This window comes from Chelon labrosus, assembly GCF_963514085.1.
Source record: "Chelon labrosus genome assembly, chromosome: 14".
NCBI classification, from domain to species: Eukaryota; Metazoa; Chordata; class Actinopteri; order Mugiliformes; family Mugilidae; genus Chelon; species Chelon labrosus.
Genome location: NC_140347.1, coordinates 28,225,043 through 28,247,046, shown reverse-complemented (window position 1 = coordinate 28,247,046; position 22,004 = coordinate 28,225,043). Strand labels below are relative to the sequence as shown.

The following is a 22,004-nucleotide window of genomic DNA, read 5'->3' as shown; positions in this document are numbered from 1 at the left end:
TCCTCTGTGTCGAATCCGCGCAGGCAGCCCGGCTGCATTTACCTCCCTGCGGTCCGGAGACTGGGGAATCCACCTGCCGGAGAGAGCGGACACACCTCGTGATGGATGCCCTGAAATCTGCCGGCAGAGCGATTATCAAGAGCCCCGGAGTCCCGCGGCACACATGGGGAACTTCAAAGCACGAAAGTGAGTGAGAAAATGTTGTCCCCAAATGTTTGGACACGGTGACAGTGTTGCGGAGATTTTGGCGGCGTATCAGTGGTGGTGTTATTTATCAGAGAGGGAGAGGAGGGCGATATTTGTCCGGTCCTAGCAAGCTACAGTAGAGTGTTTTATCACTGGAGAGCTTTTGTTTGTCTTGTGTCCAGATACACCCGACCCGAGCAGGATGTACGAGAGAGGAAATAGCTGTAAAACTACAAGCTGTTTTTTTTATATACTAAGTACTTTTACTACATCCTGAGTGATATGGCTAGCAGCTACTGCCAGTTATTCCTCAAAAGCACCTAGCTTATTATTTTATTATTATTTATTTATTTATTTATATTTATTTAACGAGGTTTGTCCCTCTGGCATCAAAGATCTCTTTTCACAAGGGAGACCAGGTCAAGAGTGGCAGCAGCACACTTTCAACAGGAAATAACATAAAAGCGTAACATAGAATCACAGAGTTGCAAAGAAAACACCATTTAAAAGGTTTGCACACAGACAAACTGGACTCAACAGATTTCACCATCTTTTTAAACTCGTTCAGGGACATTTTGAAGTTTGACATTAAACTGTAGGTTCCGTGCAGCAGGAGCAAAGGCTAAAAGCAAAGGCTAAAAGCTGTCTCTTGTAGGTCTCCCTTGTGCCTCCAAAACAGTTGTGACTCATCAGAGAATGGACATGGGCCTTCTGAGGGTGTCCTGTGGTGTCTGGAAACAGAATGTTGTTAGTGGGGGCCTTTGGGTCCTATGGGTTGAGGGGAGGGGCCTCTGTGGATCATCCCACAGATACTTGATCAGTTTGGGATCTCGTGAATTTGGAGGTCACCTTGTGCTGTTCTTCATGTTTTTTGAATTATTCCTGAACCGTTTTTGCGTGTGTTTTTAAGCTGAACTCTGACGCACTCATAGTGTCATGATCCAGGGGCAATGTGCTGTTGGATTGTTGTCTGTACACAAGCTTTTTTCCATAGCTTCCATGTTGGCTCAATTTCCATAATACTTTACTTAGGGTAGATGCAAATCAAGAGACTGAAAAGGACGAGGCAAGTCTTAAAAAAAAAAAAAAAAAAAAAAAAATGGATCACACACTTGGCCAGTGGCTGGCTCAAAAGCAGGGCAACCCTCATAGAACCCCATTTTAAAATGGTTAAAACTTTACAGAAATTACTAGTTTAAGAATAAGAAATAGTTTTGGTCTATATGGCTTATTTCTATATGTATGACAACTGTACACAGGGGCAAATCTTTATATACCCCATCTGTTTGAGCTATATCAAGGTTTAATATCATGCATAATAAAGGGAGTCCACCAGACTTTCAATAGATTTTGTCCATTTTTCATTTTCCAGACAATGTTACAGGTATTTTTCATCAAATTTGATATTTTCAGTTTTTTTAATTTGTCCATGGAAATCGGAAAAAAAAATGGGAATGAACTATATTTAAGATACTACACCTGAATATACTGTGCTATTTGCTGTTTTTCCAGATAATTATTCAGCATTTTCATGTGCAGTGTTGCTGAACTACTGCAGTACATGAGGTTTTGGGGGCTGAGTGAAGGGTCATATCAGCAAACCTTGTCACACCATCAGTGGCAGACTGCTTTGCTGCCTGCAGCCCTGCTGTCTCACCAATGTGTCAAGTGCTGTCTTGAACACCCCCCCGCCCCTACAGCCACATTTCCTGTAAGCCTCTCGCTGCCATAAATGCCAGCATGCTGTTTTTGCCTCGTCCTGAATTCCTGTTTAGTGAATAATCGTCTGCCCATGCCAGCTTCCATTAAACATGACTGATTAATTTCACAGCCAGGAAGATGTTCTTGGTTCCCTAACGCTCTGTAGGAAATGTTCTACATTCATTATTGAATATTGAGCACAAATCTGCTGGATTAAAAAGTTCTCTCGCCTGATTTAGGCTTTAATGAGAGTTTTGTTTCTCAATGTGAGCGCAAAATCTCAGTGTTAAATAACAGGTTTGCCATAAATGGTTTGGATTGTTGTGTTGTGACGGCTGCTCTTGATTGTGGCCTCTGTGCAAACGCTGATGGACAGGAGTTGTTATTATTTTCCACAACACCGCCAACATAACAGCGCTCCCCCTTATAACCATGGCGACTTTACGGTGACAAAAGCTGACAAACAAATCACCAACATGTCATCTTGGAGGACGTCGTCAGCGACACATTATTAGCAAGAGCCTCAGCATTGTGCTTTTCTTCTCTTATTGTTGCTGGAGCCAGAAAGGCAGAATGACACTTTCAGAGCAGAATCCAGCTGGATGTCGGCACCTGATGACAGAAGCAGTTTGAAGCGTCGGAGGAAGCGGGGCTGGGGAAAATGTGAACACAGCAGTCGCAAACAGAACAAACAGTAAGGGTGACTGCTGATGTCCAGAAGCTACTTAGCAGGCAATTTGGAGAGAGGAAAGTGTCTCTGTGCCAGCGTTTGGCTGTCTGAATGCAAATAAGGTAACAATGCAGCTGCTTGGCACAGCCGCAAATTAGGTGTAATTAAAGTTTGAAAGAAAAAGTGATGAATCATTTGTGTCCTGTCCATTGACTGAAGAAAACCGCAAACAAAATGTAGATGTTAATTCACCGGAGTTAAAAACACACACACCGGAGTTACAAACACACACACCAACTCGATTTTTGGACGAATTCTGTTTATTATTCGAATATTGATGCAGCCAAAATGCATTATTACTAGAGTTTGTTTTAAATGACACTGTAGTGTGAAGGTTAGATGAGATAATAGCATTTAATTGGGTTAGGATTTGGGTGTTGCTTTTAGGGGGCAGCGCAAGTGAAAAACACGGAGGGAGTTTTTTGCTAAACACTCTTAACATGGTTCACTCCGTTGCCTTCTGACCTCTCTGCCAACATCAGCATGTACAGTCAAACCTTCCCTTATCCTAACATCTACTGTAGCCGGTCTCCTTTAGCGAGCAGAAAACTGACATGTGCAGCACAGTCCCATTGCTCCTCCTGGCTACGTTGTCATCTGTTGAGGTCAAAGCCACTGGCAGTGTGGAAGAGGACACGGGATGTACCTGGAGTACAAACCATCACTTCAGATCACATCACAAGGAAGCGGAGCGGACCATACCCATGTCTCCCAAGTCAGACCCTCTTGCCCTTGGCACCAAGGATTGTCCCTGCTGTACAGTCCGCTTCAGTTCAAAATGGTGCTTTGGGGTAGATGGAGTCAAATCCTCAGTGTTGTATTTGCTGTAAACATATATATTACTTGCTTCTTCTGCACAGCTGTGTGATCAACATGAATGTGTGTTTCCGTTGGATTCTTTCATCGCTTTGGAAAAGATGTCAGAAAATGCAGTTTACAGTATATCGCTGTGCTTTGCAGCGCAGATCGGTGCTTGATCTGAAGTCAGTGGACTCAACAGTCATTAGGTTTGAGAACTCCTGCAGTGACTACGGCCTGCGGTTCTATTAAACCTGACAGGGGCTTGACTGAATGATATGCAGGAGGCGCTGGTGTCAGTTAGCGCTGCCCTCGAGGAGCAATTATCTCCCGATGGCTCGTTAAGACTCAGGAAGCCGTGAGTGAGGGAGATACCAGCGAGGAGGAATAGAGACAGACCCCCTCCTTCATGATAGGGAATGATGGAGGGATCGTCAAAGAGAGGGATAAAAGCCGTGGCAAATTAGAGGATTCCTATGCTTTGAATGCGATTATAACATGATGACTTGATAATTAGGGACCGATCATTTGGAGTTGTGCTGTGATGCAGAATTAAGTGGAATTAATGCAGCTTTATTAAGCGCCAAATACACCGGAATGTGGTTGTGATGCCTTCAAAGCCCTTCTTGTTTACACCTAGTGGTATGCAGCCAAGCAGAGAGACATGCCTTCAGCTGGTTTTGAGACCTCGTTCCCAATATAATGGTGGTGAATATAATTTTGTTCATCGTTCTAAAACCATTTAAATCGTAGCTTATTGGCCCATTAGTGTATTGGTTTTTCCTGCACGATCCAGTTCTCCCTGCACTCCATGTCTACCTGCAAACTGCAGTGCAGTGGTTAGATTAGTAGTTACGCATGACATATTTAACATGACGTCTTCAGGAAAAGGTTGTATTTGCATAATTATGGTACGTGACCTTTTACAGCACTGCTCTGTTAAAGTTACTAAAAAATTAACAAAGCACATAATAAGAAATGCAAGCACAAGTAGAAAGTTAGCATATCGTTGCTTTACAGTTGCTTTAGCAAAGCTGACATGCAGCGGAGAGGATGGGATGGTTTTTCGTAGCCAGTGTCCTGTTCTATTTTCTTTCAGGACTTTGCCCTTACACTGGAATTTCTTTTAGTCCATATACAGAACAAATGGTTAATGGACCATGAGGAGATATTTGTCGAAATACACACACAATCATGTAGAAGACAAGTAAACTGATATATGTATTTATGTAGCGTTAGCTGAGCGTCAGTATTTCAGACAGTGATTTAAGTGTGCAGATTTCACCCTCCCACCTCCAGAATTCATGCTCGAACCCCCGTCGGTCTCACCAGTCACAGACTGAGGATAGACTGGATGATAAAGTGGTGCTAATGAGTTTTCATGGATAGCGCTTAAAGGAACCTTTCTGAAAGATTTCTTATTTCAAACATCAGCACTTGTCCAGGTTGTGAGTTACTGCTTGGGACGGAGCTGATTCATTTTAGTTATTGAAACATATTGTACTGAGTTCATAACTTGGAGGGCTCACAGTTATCATTAAATATTCTGGATAATCAGGTTTGCCTTCTGTAGTGTTATTATGACCAGGGGAGCTACACCAACATTGTATATTATAGTAAATTTGCATCTAATATATTTAAACAAATATTGTATATTTTGTTTAAAAACATACTTGTTAGCTATAGTTTTATGTATTTGAATGAATAAATTTGAGTGGATTTTTTGTGAGTGCATGACCTTTTGACTGTTTCCACTTCAGAAAGGAACTACAGCACATGAGCTAAATCCCCCCCAACAGGCTGATTAGTAGGATTATACTCAAAAGCTCAACCACTTCAGTGACAGCTCTGCACATACGATGTGATGTTTTGCGTCTTACTTGACTCTTTTTTTTCCTCCTCTTGGTTTCAGTAGATGCTGAAACATTATTTGTGCTTCTACTACCAAACAGCCCAGTGTGTGACTTATGTCCTTTGTGGCCATATTTGTTCTGACTGAAATATCTCAACAGACTGTATGCACTGCCATAAAATATTATTGCCATTAGGGGTGCAACAAAAAAAGTTAATGAATAACTGACAGACTTCTCTGCGTAGTCAATTATTTTTCTGTTAACTTACCACCAAATCATACCCATACCCAACATTTTCTCATAATGACATATTTTAATATTAATAAAAAGAAAGGTTTAATGGCACGTGCTGATTGCAAATGAAAGTATATCTGTATTATTTTTCTGCAAAAGTTTGCATTCATCAACTTGGGGAGAAAAGTTAACGGAAAACTAAACATTGTTTAGCACCGGAAAGCAGCGTCTGCATCTTTTCTAGGAAGCCAGGGTGACACTTGTCAGAGCAGAGTCAAGCTTGAGTTTTTGTTGAGTTCTTACATAACATAACATAATGACACGCACCAACTAAGAATCAGACAAAACTCACCGTAATAGTTTAAATACAGATACTGCTTTCTTGTTTTTTTGAGGTCGGAAAGGTAGAGTGAGATGCATGTTTATATCATAGACAGTATAAGGGCCAGGAGATGGAAACAGGTACGCGAGTGGGTCTGGCGGAAGTGTGGTCGGGTCTCCACTCTTGGACCGTACTGCGCTGACTCTGGCTCCCAACTCGCAAGATGACACTGCCCGTATCCCCAGGAAAATAGCGTAATTTTGGCCAATGCCAGTAAGTGGTGACACATTGGCCATATTTATACAGTCTATGGTTTATTTCCGTTGTGGAGCAGCTGTAGGTTGTTTCATGTTTACAAGGCGTCCATTTTTACTTTTTTTAAGTCCCTCTTTAAAGATCTTTGACACTTTTAGGATTAGGTTTAGGCTTTTTTAATTAAAGTCTCTTTACCAGCATGTCTTGAAGTTGGAGCCGCAAGTGGGGGTGAAAATAATCAACTTGGTGTTGTTGTGTCATTGTGGCCCTAGAAGTCATTCTTCGTGATTTGAATTATTCCCCAAAGTTTTGTTTTTTCATTAAAATCTACTGATGGATTAATGTGAAATCTGTGTCCCAGTGAGGTTATGCTACTTTGGGGGTATTCTAAATTCCATCTATCTGGACTGTGGCCTATATGAACTTAATAGCTTATATTTTGTGTGTGGTTGAAAAGTAATTATGAGTAACAGCCTGTCTGTGTTGTGTTATTTGTTTAGGAGATGTTTGTTTTTCATTGTCCTCTTGTGGGGACAGGTCAGGTTAAGAGATTTATCTTTCTGGTTGTATTTTCCTCGTTTAGGGGATATGTAGCATTTAAATGGATTTAGGAAATTGTCACAACGAAGGTTTTTTTTTGGCATGTTGGGGCAGGTGTGACATATCACACGAGGCTGACAAGTGCTTCACTGCCGTAAATGCTCCTCTTGTCACCTTATTTATTAATCCTATGGTTGCTGTGGGTATTTTGAAAATTTAATAAAGCCTCATTCTTTCCCTGTCATAGGTCTGGGTTTAATCAAAGATTAGTCTGAGCCCATCTGTCTTTTATTCCGCAACTATCATTTCTGTACTAAAGCCTTAAAATCCCAACTGTGCCAAGGAGATTCACCTTAATTCCTTCTTAAGGATCACAGAGAATATTTTAGGTTATGATATATTTAACGGTGTGTGCTTCAGTTCGCTATGTATAGTCAGAATGTTGGTGCTGATGTGGCTGCTTGTAGTACAAAACAGTAGGTTGAATTTCTAACAGGAGTTTAGTGCAGATTTCATTTAACATTTTACACTTTCAACAACATTTATGCATTACTACCGTAAATCCTCTAATAGAGGCCCGGGCCTTTATTTACTCAAGTGCATTGCGGCCCAGGCCTTTATTGGAAGGAGGCCAGAATTAGAGGCAGGCCTCAATTTCTATTTGAGCAAAACGAACTACCAGTAGAATGAATAAAAACAAGATTTTGTATCTATTTGAACCTATAAAATATGAGAGAGGGCGCAGTGAGCACTGATTCCACGACCCCAGGGAAGCGGCGAGGTGAGATGCGGGGGGTCGCTGTAAAGCTCGCGGCCGGAAACGGCGAGCCACCTTGGCCCCGAGCACTTCCAGGCCGACCAAGAGCCGGTCGCGGCGCACCGCCACGGAGGAAATGCGCCCGGCAGGGGCCGGCTGACGCCGGGGAGAGGTCCCGCACACCGTGCCGCCGAAACCCTGACCCGCCGAGATGGTTCTAATAATAGCCCCGGCCACTATTAGAGACCCGGCCACTATTACCTCCACTGACAGCGAGACCGGCCAATGTTGGAGACCCGGCCGGTAATGGAATACAGGCCAATATTAGAGGATTTACGGTATGCTCATATTATTTTATCTTAGGTCAACAGTTAACCCCTAGTGGTTAAGCGTTCACTCACATTTCAAGTAGTAGGTATATTTTCTTCCCCATCTCATTCCACAAATATTGATTTTTAAGCCTGGGCCTCATGTTATTAAAAACTGCTCCTTGTCATATTCTATATTGATTCTTCTTGTGAGGGCCTCAAGAGTTTTATTATGGCAGGTGTATCACATTTCTCACGGCCCACACTGTATAGCTATATAGTATGAGCTGTAATGGTTATGTTTGATAACTCATTTTTTAAAAGCCTTCTATGTTATTTAAGCTTAAATGTCTATCAGTGTTTCATCCGGTATATCTGAAGCAGCCAGGAGGGCGTCTTTCACTCCCACACTAATGCTGACACGTGTGACTCAATTTCCTCTCCATAAACACGACCCACGTGTGATCAAACTACTGCTTTAGTATCTTATAGAGAGTTCATTATCATGCTGTTCTGCCGCAGTCTCTCTGGAGCGTTTTTAACACCAACAAGGTTTCTCTGGCCTCAAGTGAAGTGAATTATGCAACAGAGGGAAACTGAGAGACCCTATCTCGGGAGAGCGAGGTGCTTGTTCACTCAACTGCAGCACACACACACATACACAATCCAGTTTTCAGTTTAGTGTGAAGTCCTTGCATTTGATTCTGTTTGATGTGCGTGGCAGCTGTCTGTGAAATGGGATGTGCTGTCAGTCTAGTGTAAGAGTCTTTATAAGTGTATTTTTTTTCGATTCTGCATCTGTGTGTGTGAGAAAGAGAGATTAAGCACTGCAGATGCCTTTCCTTTGTGTGTGTGTGTATGTGTGTATGTGCATCTCGGCAAACCTTCTCCTCTACGAGATAGAAAAATCCCATCTCTGTTCTGTCTGTTCTGTACCTCTAAAAAATTCAACTCTCCTCACAGCCTCTGACATGTCATGGCCCTATCTGAGCCCAGCACTGAGAACCAAGGAACCCACACCTAAATATAACCTTAACCTGCCAGGTTGTAAATGGAAAACTCCTGTATCTCGGTGCTCTATAGGAACGCAGTGTGCATTTGAAACAAAGCACCAAAAAGCCCAGTAGAAGTTATCTTGATGTTGTGGGTGTCAGATTAATTAAGATGAGCTGCTGGTGTTGAACTCTACTGAGATAAGTGAATTAGCTCTCAGCCCATTCCTCTGATCCTGTTGATATTAATTATAAAAGCAAGCGATGATAACAATTGACTTCAAAAGCTGTTAAAATGTGGAAAAAAATGACTGCCTGATTAAGATTGAATTATTTTTGTTCATATTTTTTTTTTGTCTTGAAATGTTCAGATCTGTTTTATATCAATATTGATTTAAAGGACATTTCCTGGACATATCCCCAGTAATAAATCTGAATGTTGTCCATTCTTTTGACAGGTTACACCGAGGACAATCTCTTTCAATGCAGAGAATAAAAAATTCTATTCTTTCTGACAACAGGCAGACTCCTCTCCTGTCTAGCTGCTGACGAGTTTCATATTCCTCAACTACTGTCTAGTCTAGTCTTTGATTTCTCATACTTGACCTTGACGTCGAGGCAGGCTTCAGCCATTGAATTGGTAGGGCTGTATTACTGTATAGCTACTGCAAAATGTCATTGCAGCAGGAAAAAAAAAAAGACAAGGGACAAGGACAAACAAAAAATACGACAAGCAAATGGCAGCAAGAGGAGTAAGTACTAGATTCACTGGTTCACGTGGTTGGCTAGGGAAGATGACAACATGTGTAGAAAAGCCAACATGAGTAACAGAATTTGACAAATGACAAAAAATAATGGATGATGACAAAATATTTATAGCCCTGTCCATCACAATGGCAGTCAAAGGGGACGTCTACTGCAGCCTCTTTATCACTTTTCAAAATCCAGTATACGTCTTCCTGCTTCTACTGTACTACTGTGTTCATTGACTGCAGTGCATACACAGCTAAAAGCCCAAGAGCAGTAGCAAGGGATTTGTTTTCTCTTTGTTTAGTTTTTTTTTTTTTACCCTCAGTCAGTGGTTGCCCTACTGTACCTTGATGTGAAGGTCACAGGGATACATGTAACATGAGAGGAATACTGGGAGTAGACTGCAAAAATACAACTCTTCTAAAAGAACTACAGTTAAACTGTGAATCATTTGATTGTGAATCGGTTAAAGGCCAGGCTGTGAAGTGATATTTATAGTAGTAAAGATGTAAATACAGCATTTTCTGAAAGTGTCAGGGGTGTGTCAAGGAAACTAAACTGGATTGTGATGGAACAGTGTTTTCTTCCTTTTTTTGACTAAGCATTACATGAAAACTATATGACCCACATGTCTGTATGCTTTACATAAAGCTACCATCAGCACCAAAACAGAAAACCATGACAGGTTGTTGTTTCTTGAATGGTTATTATACCTTGGTCATAAGGGTAAAGGGTGCAAAATGTAACCCCCTTTAAAACCCCAAATAGTTATCTTTGCATGTTGTTTTCTGGACAACTTAACAAATAACACAGAATATAGTAATTTGTGAACCAGCAGGCAGTTTTCATATGTATCCCACCGTGCTAAATTAAACTACCCAGCTGCTGGCTCTAGCTTCACATTTACTGCACAAACATGAGAGTGATATTGATCTTCTGATCCAGCTACCAGCAAGAAAGCCAATGAGCACATTTACCAGTCATTAAGTGGATGAATACATTAAAAATGCACCAATTTACAGAGCATTTATGTTTCCAGTTTGGAAGGAAGAAGCTGCCAGTTATTTGTTCATATGGACCTTCTAACTTTTAAAACAAACCAGTTCAATTCAATTGTATTCATATAGCGTCAATAACAATACACATTGTCTCAAGACGCTTTACGCCTGAAGCCTCCAGAGCAAGCCTGAAGGCGACGGTGAACCCAGCTCATATGGAGGGACCCATCTGCCTAAGGCCAGCCGGGTAGAGACAGAAAAGAGAGAAGAGAACAGCAGGAGAAACAAGATAAACATACATCTGTCATAGATACATATATCTGACTAAAGCGTACATGTAGAATCTGATGATGATACAAATACAACATACAGTTGATGATGTTACATGACAGGTTGAGAATATAAGAGGAATCATAGGCAGGTTGGAGAATTGTTCATTCAGGTAGGAGTGGACAACTGCAGGAGGCCATAAAGACTGGGCAGGTTGATGAGACCACACCAACAGATGTAAACCAAGTATGCACTTACATGTAGAGTACAGTGCTGGAGCCAAAGTCAATATTGGTGTTAGAAAAAAATAAATAAAAATACTCCAAAATATGTTTGATTTTGTCTGAATTGTGTATTTTTTAAATGCATAGCTCAAGCACTCACATTGATTACTCCCTTATCGTGGTACTCCAGAGATGTGACACCTGAGAAGCTGAGGTATTTGACTGTGTCAGACCAGCATCCATCACTCGGCTGGAAGGGTCTGAAGTGCTCTTTCGCATTAGAGGGGAGTCCTGTGGGATGCACTCACAGGGGTGCCGAGATACACTGTCTCAAATGAGATCGGGGGCTCTCAAAGGTGACATGTTTTGCTTGGCTGTGATAATGGACGGGGAAGCTAATGATTACTCAAGCGATGTGTTGTTTTCCTCGCACTCAGCTCGAGACGGGGATCGGGGGAAACCTGGGGGATTCAGTTTTTCTTTTTCTTTCTTTTGAGACACGGCCTTGCTCTCGAATAAAAAACAAGATATTAAATATAACCCTATTAGTTCATGAATGGATTTGTTTTAAGGGAGCTATTTATGGTTGCAACATGAAGATGTTGAAATGGGAACCGGCAGACTCCTGGGGGGAAAAGATCTCTATCAGCAAAGAGAAAATCATGCCCTGTTTGAATTGCTAATGAAAAAAATCCTTTCATGGTGCTGAGCAATTATGCTTTATGAATAAATAGCCACGAGGAAATATCGAAGTGTCTGTATTGTGTTAGGGGCTCTGTTATTTTACAGTGATTTTGGAAATACAGTGATTCTGGTTTACAACTTAAATTTACTTTATAATATAGAATGAGTCATTGTTCTTCACATACGTTTACAGTTTACAGTTTACAGTGTTGGTTTTCTCTTCAGTTGTTCAATCAATAAAAACCCTGTTTCAGCATGTAGAAACTACTTTACTACTTTAAATGTTAAAGTAATAACTGTTGGATATGTGCATTCAGGTCACTGGGTAGAAATCGACCTTGGTGCCTCAGATCCATATGGAAATGTCAAAAGTAATAAGACACCAGTGGCCTCCATGTCGGGCACCGAGTGTCTGCTGAAATAAAAATGAGCCATGGCACTTTTATTGGGCATTTACTGTGCAAGTCACCTCCGTATTTAATGCCCTGTAGTCAGTGATGGACTATAACTGTCTGGAAATCGTAAACAGACTCTATGACAAACAGTCGCTCCTCTTGTTGTGTTGTGTTTGATGAATTAGCGCGTAGTGACATGGATAAATGAGCATTTAAATGCCTTTACACAAGGTTTCCTAAATAAAGACCTCATCGAACAAAGGGTACACCTACATGACAGTACACACTGTCCTCTGGACAGGAAAACATGCACATAAGTAATATTACATTTATATCCATTAATCATTTTTGGCAACTTTGGCTGCAGCACAACAGACTGTAAATCCAACACTGATACATTATCACATAAAATTCACACGTCCAGCTGAAAAGGTGCAATAATTAGTATTCATCTGGAGTTGTGTTCCAGGCAGCATTATAAAATTTAAACTACGTAGTCCAAATATAAGTAAAAGATGCTTTACAGAACCCGGAGCTGAAGGCCTGAAGCTGTACTTTGGTCTCCACCAACAGGAAAATATCTTTGCCTATCTTCTCTCTGGTGTTGGGCCAATAGTGTATATTGGATACCAGGTTTTTAAAATAGGTTTGATTCTGTAAAGGAGATAGAGAGTAAATTTGCAATCCTTAAAACCAAAACAGCTTTGCCTAGCTAGTTGGTGGCCTAATCTTCACTTCCAGCCTCTTGTAAAAGTGATGCTGCACTGTTCTTTTGATCAGTGTTGAATATCATTGAAGCAGTAAGATGTGTTGTACACATCAGCACCGATACAGACAGTCTTCCTGGGAAAACAAACAACTGTTACTAGATTACACTGTTATTTTCAGTTATTGTGTTGCAACTACACACAGATTTCTGTTTCCTGGAATTTGTGCAGTGTGGCTTGTTTAAAGAAAAGAAAAGACATTTCAGTGTCTGCTTATCTGGCTCAGTGTTCTTGCACAGCATCATACCAACCACACACCAACTGTCACTGTCTGCAGTGTAAATATTAGCACAATTCCCACCCTGGGATGCCAGCTATAAATAGAGTGCAGGAAATCATCCAGGAACAAAAACCCGAACGTCTGTGTTGGCTTTTAATTTGAAGCATGTAATAGCGCATGCCCGCAAAATAACCTTAGTGCTAATCCCAGTCAGTCTCAGGACACTTCTGAGGACAAAACATGCTGCTTTAGAGTGGAAAAGATAACACCGTTTTACTGCTGTGCTTGAGAATACCGGTTTGATCCTTGCTAATTAATGATTAATGGAGCCTTTGGAGGGCCGTTTATGATGGAAGAGTTGAGGCCTGTGATTAGCATAATGACTCTAGTCGAAGTTACTTAGCACTCAGGACATAAATCGCTGTTTTATCGAGAGTTAACAACACAAGGGTATCGATTAAAAAAACAAGATGTAAGGAAGCAGCAACTTAAGCTTGAAAGTGATGCTGAACTGACTGTCCCTTGTGAGTGTAAAGCTCCATTCCAAAAACTTTATTCATGAAATACAGACTCAGCAGTTTTCTATCCACAAGTCATTATTATGTCATTAGCTAAATTCACTTCTTCTGATCATTATGTTGGTGATACATGTTTTTTAAAACAACTATTAGGCTTCGTAGGGAGGTACGTTCTGGACCGTGACTAGCTTGATTGACATGTCTGGTCAGAAGTGATCAACTAGCCGATTGGATTTTTTTGGATAGTACACGTTTGTTTTATTTCTTAAAGGCTCCATTTTGGATGTTTTTAGTTCAGACGCGACATACAGTTTGATCTCAAGGGGGCCTATAAACAATGACAACTCCAAATGTCTCCCTTTGTTTTAGTGCAAAGAAGTACAAATACATTTGATGAAAAACCAGACATTTCTTGAGAAAAAGGTGCAGCTTCTGTATAGTTCTAGGTCTCAGTGTTGTGTTATGTCCACCAATCTTAGTAAAACTGTGTGAACCCTAGGAACAGCAGTTACTTTTATCGGAAAAATTGCAGTTAACATCTTCAGTGTAATTTTTGCAGTTTGCAAATTCATCCCACTGGCCGGGTTGGACCCTCTGGCGGGCCACGGGTGGTATGTTTGACACCTGTGAAGTAGAATGTGTACAATGCATCTTTCCCATTAGCTAACACACCAATGATGATCTATAGTTAGCCGTTAGCTCCAATCAGGTTTTAAATATCAGTTTCCTTATCTGAAAGAGCCAACAGGAAAGTATAACGTTTTTCCTGAAGCCATTACCTGAGCTTCAATTCAGCACTTCTGCAAGTCAATGAGTGATGTCATCCCTTGCTACGTCCATCTTTGTATGTTGTCTATAAATAGATCAGGTTTACACGTGTGTCTTAAAAGGTGCTTTTTGCTTAACTGACTAAACAGTAAACATGCTGGTTGTGATTGGTGTTAAATTACTTCTTTCTCTATCAATGCTTCCCTTCATAAATATGATTACAAAGCCACAGTACATGATGTTAGTCACTCGACAGACTTCACACTTCCTCCGTATTCACAGTCTGTCCTGAACTTTTACTCTATTTGTCCAGTCATGCGTATTCTAGATACAGTTCACTTCATCATTATGATTAACAGTAGATATGGTGTTAGAAATGAAAGCAATCAGTGAGGGGTATGGTGAAAAAGAAATTATGCTGAAAGAGTCACGTATTCAATGAAGGACCTCCAGGGAAAGTAGTTGATTTGCTGTATGAATGCGAATCGTTCTACTCCAGAGAATTATTCTAGTCTGTGTAAATGAAATGAAAGCTGAAATGGTTTTTCTAGGTACATGAGCCTGATGACTGCATGGCAATAAAAAATAAAGACACAAAGCAATTTAAATCTCTTTATTGGTTCCCTTTTTTTTTTTTATTGCTCCTGCTTACGTTGTGAGCACAAAATGAAAAGCATCAATGTGAAATGTGATTCAATCAAATTTCTCCCTTGTCAATAAGCTTTTCAGAGCTCTCAAGATTTTTTTAATTACGCATACATAAATGAAAACCCTGGCAGTATTCAAATTGGTGAGGGAAAGACATCAACCAGTATAGGCAAAAGTCCAAAAGCTGGGCTCATAGTTTAAAAATAGTAACCAATTTTGAAATCAGGTTTAATCACGCAGGGAAGGGATGTAAACCAAAGGGAGACTTTGAAGCGACAGCACATTTCTCCTCCAATTGTTTGTTGGGATAAAATTGGTAATGTGAGCTCAGCTTAAAACATGCATTCTCGTGCATTTTCCACCTAATAAAGAAAAGCAATAAGCCTCAGTTCACCCGCAACTTGCTTTGTGTCACTATCTGTTCATTACTGGAGGAAACCACTTTGTAACGCTAGTAATTTCTTGAGGGTGTTTGCTCTTGTTCAGTTTGTCTCTTCATGCAGGGCGGGGAAAATAATACAGCATTGCTCCCACACTCTACTTTGCTACTGAAATGTTTAGTAGATTAAACAACAAGTATGTTTATCATTTATGTTACGTTGAAGCCATTTTTCAAGCAAAGATTAACCTTTGAAATGAATATTTGTGACGACTCAGTGCTTTTATTACTATTTTTAGGCTGCACAAAACAAGCATTAGCCAATTGTGATTTTCTGGCTACTAAAAGCCAAAAAATCTGATGCTAGATGATCAGCAAAATAAACTGCAGTTTCACTTTTAAAAGTGCCTATATATGTTAATGTCATGAGAAAATGGCATCTTGACTAAACTTGCATTGCTCAGTAAAGGTAAGGGATGGGTGCAGCTGTAGTTTTCTGCGCAGCAACGCTAGGACACCTAATGTGTCATGTGCTCTGTACCATTCTTGTTAAACTGGGTTTGTATCAGTATAAGGACATTGAAATGCAAGAAATCCAAGTTGTGGTGGTATGGTTTTCAACTAGGGCTACTGTGGTCTACTCTGGTCCTCTGAATGTGTGGGATTCTTCTGTACTGCTCTAGTTGAGTGTGCAGTGTGATTCCACTGTTATTTGAGCACTTTATGTGGTTTGTACACCTCTTTTGATGCATAGCCAAGGTGTTTAGTAATGCAATTTGCAGGTACCGCCTCCCTGCCGCTGCCTGGTTGTTGGCGATGGAGGCTGTGGTTGCTTAGCAACGTCAGCTGTTTGATCCCGTGATTCTGTCTTTGTTATTGTTGATGTTGTCAAGGAGCAGCTTGTACCGTAGTCCTGACTGAGAGGCACCTTACTGCCCAAGCCCCTCTAATTGGCCAGTGCCTTTGAAGCAATGTGTGAGGAGGGTATTTTTTTTGTTGTATGCTTTCAGAGGATGCAGAGGAGTTGAAGATACAGAAACCGGGAGAGGTGAGTTACGGGACAGATTTAAAAAAAAAAAAAAGAAGCAGTAAGAAGATCGGAGGCTGGAATGGAAAGGCTTAGCTCTACTTGGTTCCCCCCTCAAGGCAGAATCAGGAAACCAGTTACACCCCCCTCCCTTTCTCCCACACACCCACACCATCCCAGCCCACTATCTTCCCTCAATGTGCGGCCTATTTTCCCTGTCAAGGTGGTGTCCTAGATTCAAAGTTCCATCAGATGAGTAAAACAGTGAGGCGAAGAGATTGCATCTTGAAGCATGTGGAGGATGGGGGTGTCAGTGGAGTCTTAGAAAGCAAGCTGGATGCTTCCTTACTCATATGTACTGATGCTGTGCCCGTTGCATTGGACTTAAATCAAGATGCTATTTTAAAAGAAAAAGAAAGCATGGCCTATTTACTGACCTGCAGGGAAATGGGAAAAAGGAATGCTTTTCATATTTCAGCCCTGAAGTGCACACTTGTTCATACAATTAACTCAGATTAGGTAATCTTGAGGAAATTGTGATCATGCCCTCTCCTGCTCTGTTATTCCCATATGTGTGTCTGTGATCTTCTGTTTGTGTTATTAATTAACCGTTAGTGTAGGTGTTCAGCTAGGGCAGAATCCACATGGGTACGATTTTGGCTCTTCACTGCAAATTGAATTACTGAACATGGTGCTCTAAGAGACAGCTGGAGATCACCGCATGTAGCTAAAGGCACGCAGAGCACATGGCACCTATTATACTGCGACAGCACTTCCCCAAGCCAGATACGCTTCTGTGAAAATGCTACACTTGTCAGTAGCTCGTTCAACTCAAGTCGAATATTTTACAACCCTCTCAGGGCAGTGCTGTTGTAACTATTATGTGAATATACTTGAGGCCCTGTGCGTTTAAAATGCTGTCAAATTGCTGTGTGGCTTCATTGTGATACATTGATTCCCTTTGTCCCAGCTGTGAGGCTTTCGTATGAACATAATGACATCAGTCCTCTTGCTGCAATATCCGGGGTGTGAAAGCGTTGCCAGGCATCAGTTTATTAGCGATGCAAACGTCATCAGTGCACCACCACGGCCTCACTGCCTCCCTAATCTTGTTTTGTGCTCTTCTGAATTAGATCACCTTGAGGACTAAACACACACACATTCTCTCGGCTCACACACGTACAGCTTGTGTGCGCACTGGCCTCCTAAAATAAAGTTCACGAGTTTTAGCCTTCCTGAGGATTTTCTTCAACACGTTCAAATCCAATTAGCCGCCCTCCGCTTGTTCCTGTCACTCTTATCGGCCCCAGCCCCTCTGTAGACTCGCACAGGATTTATTAAAAATTTAAGCACTCCTCTTTTAGGGGTATAATTTATTGGAAACCCTGAAGCATCAACATAAAGCTCTTTAATAATTCATGTGTGTAGCCTGGTGGAGACACAACATGGATGTAACACTTTGTAGCGCTGTGACACTTTTCCAGAACTTATTTATGCAGCAAATCTGTTCACAATTGCAGCTTGGAATGACCAAAATATTGAAATACTGACCATGGACAAATAATGTTTGACTGACCCATCATTAACCCCTACTATCCTTATAGTGCATCTGTTAAGATTTCCATTCTGACCATGGTTCATATGTAGTTTACAGTTCCAGCTTTGGGAGACTGGCTCAAAAAACATAATTTATTCTGTATTGATCCCACATGGGAAGTTCAGTCCTGCCTTTTGACCCATCCATTCGTTCACAGAGTAGTGTGTACATTCAGAGCAGTGGGCTGCAGCCAGCCACATATCCGGGGGGCATGTCCGGGGAGCAATTTGGGGGTTAGGTGCTTGCTCAAGGCATCTCAGCCATGAACTTGGGGGGAGGCAAACGGCCCCAAGCTGCATTTACCTATCTATCTATCTATCTATCTATCTAGCTGCACCTCTACGCCACAGCTCCAGTTCAATCCATAGCCTGCTTGGCTGGGCGGCACTATCCATGGTGCTGAAAGGGACATTGAATTCTCAGCATTGACATTAGTTTTGATTTTTCAGTCTTATTCTCATTCCTTTTGTGTCTGCATCAGGAAGGGGAAAGTGGAAATATCACGTTACGTGAGGAATTAATTATTTTTAATGGATTCAAATATTAAATGCAAAAATGCAGAGGGTTACGTTAAAATTCCAAGCTGGTTTTCTGATAGGATTAGTGCACCTAAATCTTATACACCCATATGTTTCAAAAAATACGATTAATATAAATCTCTGCTGCCGTTCCAGTGGTAGTCTTTGTTCTTTGTGAGTAAAATAGCCTTCCAAACATGGTGTGCCGTATCTAATTAACCTCTTTGTTAGATTGTTTGTCTGCAGATGCCTCAGAGCCTTTGTGCTGTTATTTAGCTGAACCTGACCTTTGACCTCATGTGGAGAATGGAAAGGTTGAATTTTTCCCTCAGTAGAGCCATAAAGGACCATTCTTAAGCGCTAGTGAACATGCAGGCTCTAGACAGTAAATGCATTACGTTTAGAGGCACAGCTTTCATGCAAGTTAAAATATGAACCTCTCAATCAGCACTCCTTTCTCATCCAGAAAAGTCAAACAACCTGCAGTACGCTGCCCCCTAAACATTCGCATTTAATAACACATAATGTGCTCTCTGATTATGAAACAGCCCCCACAGTGTGATTGAAGATCAGTTAATAATTCAGACTTGTTGGAAGCGGTGCAAAGTGATGGTGGTGAGGGGAGCATTCTCCTTCACAGCTGCACAGGGCCTGCCAGTGACAGATGGCTCAACCCATGTGAAGCATTTAATGCCAGTATAAACCAATATTGTGTTGGACACTGATTCTGGGTCGTCTTGCCCGTAGCCTTTGTCAGCCTCACTCATTGGACCCTGATGTTAAATAATTTTTTATTTGGCTGTGCATTTATTGTATTTTTATTTTTACTGGAGAAGCCTTTGGCTTGGCAAAAAAGAACGTTTCAGACACCTCCCTCTCCTAAGTTTGTTACATAGTTTTGTAAGTTATTCCTCTCCTGCTGCTCATCCATAGGGTGCCCAGGTGTCACTGAGAGATATTTTCAGCACTCTGCATGGGGTGCGGTCCCCCACAATGCCTGCAGCAGTCAGCTCGAGGACAGCTTGGTGCTACCTGTTGGAAATCACAGCAAAACAAGGCAGTGCAGACATTGTGTGCGTTTTATCTGAGCACTGATTGCAGGTCTGTGTTGGAACTGAGCAGCTGTTCTTTTTTCTGAGACACATTCAAAAATTCTGACTTCTATCAGATCTCTGTCATTGCCATTTGTGCATTTTTTACTAATTTGTGAATTCAGAATCCCCTCCAGTTGAATGCCAGTCTCAGTGGATTATGTGACATGTTCATGTATTATTTAGAAGCATCCATCCACACGTGATTGAAAAGATAATGCCGCTATTCTGCGCTCTTATTTAGGGAAGCGGATTTCCCCAGTAATTTTTGTTTTTTTTATTATTATTATATACCCTTGTTTAGCCTTATCAAAACATTTTGGTGATGTCTGAAACATCTTTTTGTCTAATCAGAGCTGCCTGAGAACTGGACCGACACCAAGGAGACTCTGCTGGAGGGGATGGTGTTCAACGTGAAGTACCTGGGTATGACTCTGGTGGGGCAGCCGAAAGGAGAGGACATGGCCTCGGCTGCCATTCGTAGAATTGTTGCCACGGTGAGTCACTGCTCCCTTGAATCTAAAGAGCCTTATAATGCTTGTTATTATACTAGGCAGGTTATCAGCTTTGACATTTTATGCTCCAAGCTTTAGAAATCTTGCATACTACACTATATTTGGATACATTATATATTGTACATATTATTGGACTGAATATAACATTGTTGCCAAAAACATGCATTGGCAAGATCAGCACCATGAAACTTCAAGAGTGACACTGTAAAGATTTCAGTTGCAGCGATGCTTTTTGTAGAAATTCCGCTGTGAAATTGTTAAATTAAAGCCTCAAACTGCACATTATCCGAATGGCTTAAAGCAGAATATTTAATCCATTTTATGCTAAATATTCCAGGGCACTATTTGTCATTGATCACTGTGGTCTTTCAAGATATCATACTGGACACACAGTATTTTTTTAAAGAAGCATTTTGATTCAGAACATCTACTATCACCAATCTATGTTATTCACCTTCAACTTCCTGTAGTTTTGCTTGCCATGCAGTTGGTACATATGTTATGTCAAGGTCAATATATCTGCATGGAAATACAGCGGCTAATCCAGGATTATCAAGGGTTGCACGCGTGCAGCAGTCAAATCACTTTAATAAACCACACGGGGGAATGTTTTGAAAACCCCCAATAGACAGTTTTATTTCAGCGAGTCAGTTTGGAGACATACAAAGACCCCAATTACTAGCATGTTTTTACACAGACAAGCTTGTATATTATATTCATGGTTCTTCCACTCATTTCTTTTCACGCTCACACACACATACACACACATGCATACATATTCACTTGACGTGGCCAACAATGAGAATGTCTAATCTGTTGAAAAAGAAAAATGTTTCTCAATTAGAGACTGAACTGACCTTAATGGCAGGATTAAGATTCAGCTCATTTACAGCAGGGGTGCCCAAAATTTTTCTAAAGGTGCAGTGCACCAATTTTTCTTAATAAAAATAAAAACAAAAATGGATAGAGCTTTTAACACTGTAGCAACAATTAATATGACTTGGGGTGGGTTAGGTAGATCACTTTGATTTGGTCATTGTAAAAGTAGCTCGCAAGACAAAAAAAAATGTGGGCACCCCTGATTTACAGCAAGACAGAAAGAGAAAGTCAGCTGTCTCCGTCTGTTCCCTTGGAAACCAATCAACCTGAATGGGATTTTCTTGAATACATTTGTGGCTTTTCCATTTTCTACATGCCTTAGTCAGACATGATAAGACAAGACAGAGGGAGCAAACATATAGAGAAAGCCTGAACTTGGCGTATCTCAGGCTGACAGATTGGTTTTTGCCTGGTGGCATGGCACTCGAAAAATGACAGCAGTAACTGTAGCTGTAGCTGCCCTTCCTGCATGAACAAGTTACCGCACACAGCACAGAGTCCTTTCCACTATGTTACAATGTTTTTTGTCTCATACTTGAAGTGCTCTGGGTCTGAGCAAAATCTGCTCTTCATTGTCACCATCTCCAGGGCATTTCCCTTCCTACTGCAAGCCATGGCACCATTTCTGTTGTCCTTGAGAAGTCCCAGTTTTTGTTTAAGCAGAGATTGTACTCCTTTTCATCCTCGGCCTCTCTCCTTTGGCTTTCGTATCACCTCTGGAAAAAAAACAAAACAAAGCTCTTTAACATTTAGAATGTAAGAACACATTAAATTAGGAAATCAATTTCAAATTTGAAATGAATTCCCTCCTTTTACCGTTTCCCCTTCACAGCCACTTTACTGATTCTTAACCTTACATCACTTGAGTGTGAAACTAAACCTCTCAGTTGCTATGTAATGGCAGGGTAAGGAGGTCATTGTCATCGTCAATAGGCGCTCTCACATACCACAAGCTCAGCACTGAGGCTGTATTTTCTGAAACTCCAGATGGTGCAGAGCGGCAGGGGGAGTCAGTGGCTGCCAGCCCGACCTCGAGTACACATTCCGGGCAGCACGTTGCAGCTTTTCTCTCCCCGTTCT

At 41.2% G+C, this 22,004-nt stretch overlaps 1 protein-coding gene across 1 annotated transcript in view; it reads left to right on the top strand.

Moving 5' to 3' along the window:
* Positions 1-101: 101 nt before the first annotated feature.
* LOC311499667 (low density lipoprotein receptor adapter protein 1) overlaps positions 102-22,004 on the top strand; it is a gene marked incomplete at both ends in the record, with an annotated part of 37,512 nt that continues 15,609 nt past the window's right edge. The window contains 2 exons of the mRNA XM_084560743.1: positions 102-186; positions 19,885-20,027. Coding sequence (XP_084416869.1) covers positions 102-186; positions 19,885-20,027 — 228 coding nt within the window. The remainder of the gene's footprint in view (positions 187-19,884; positions 20,028-22,004) is intronic.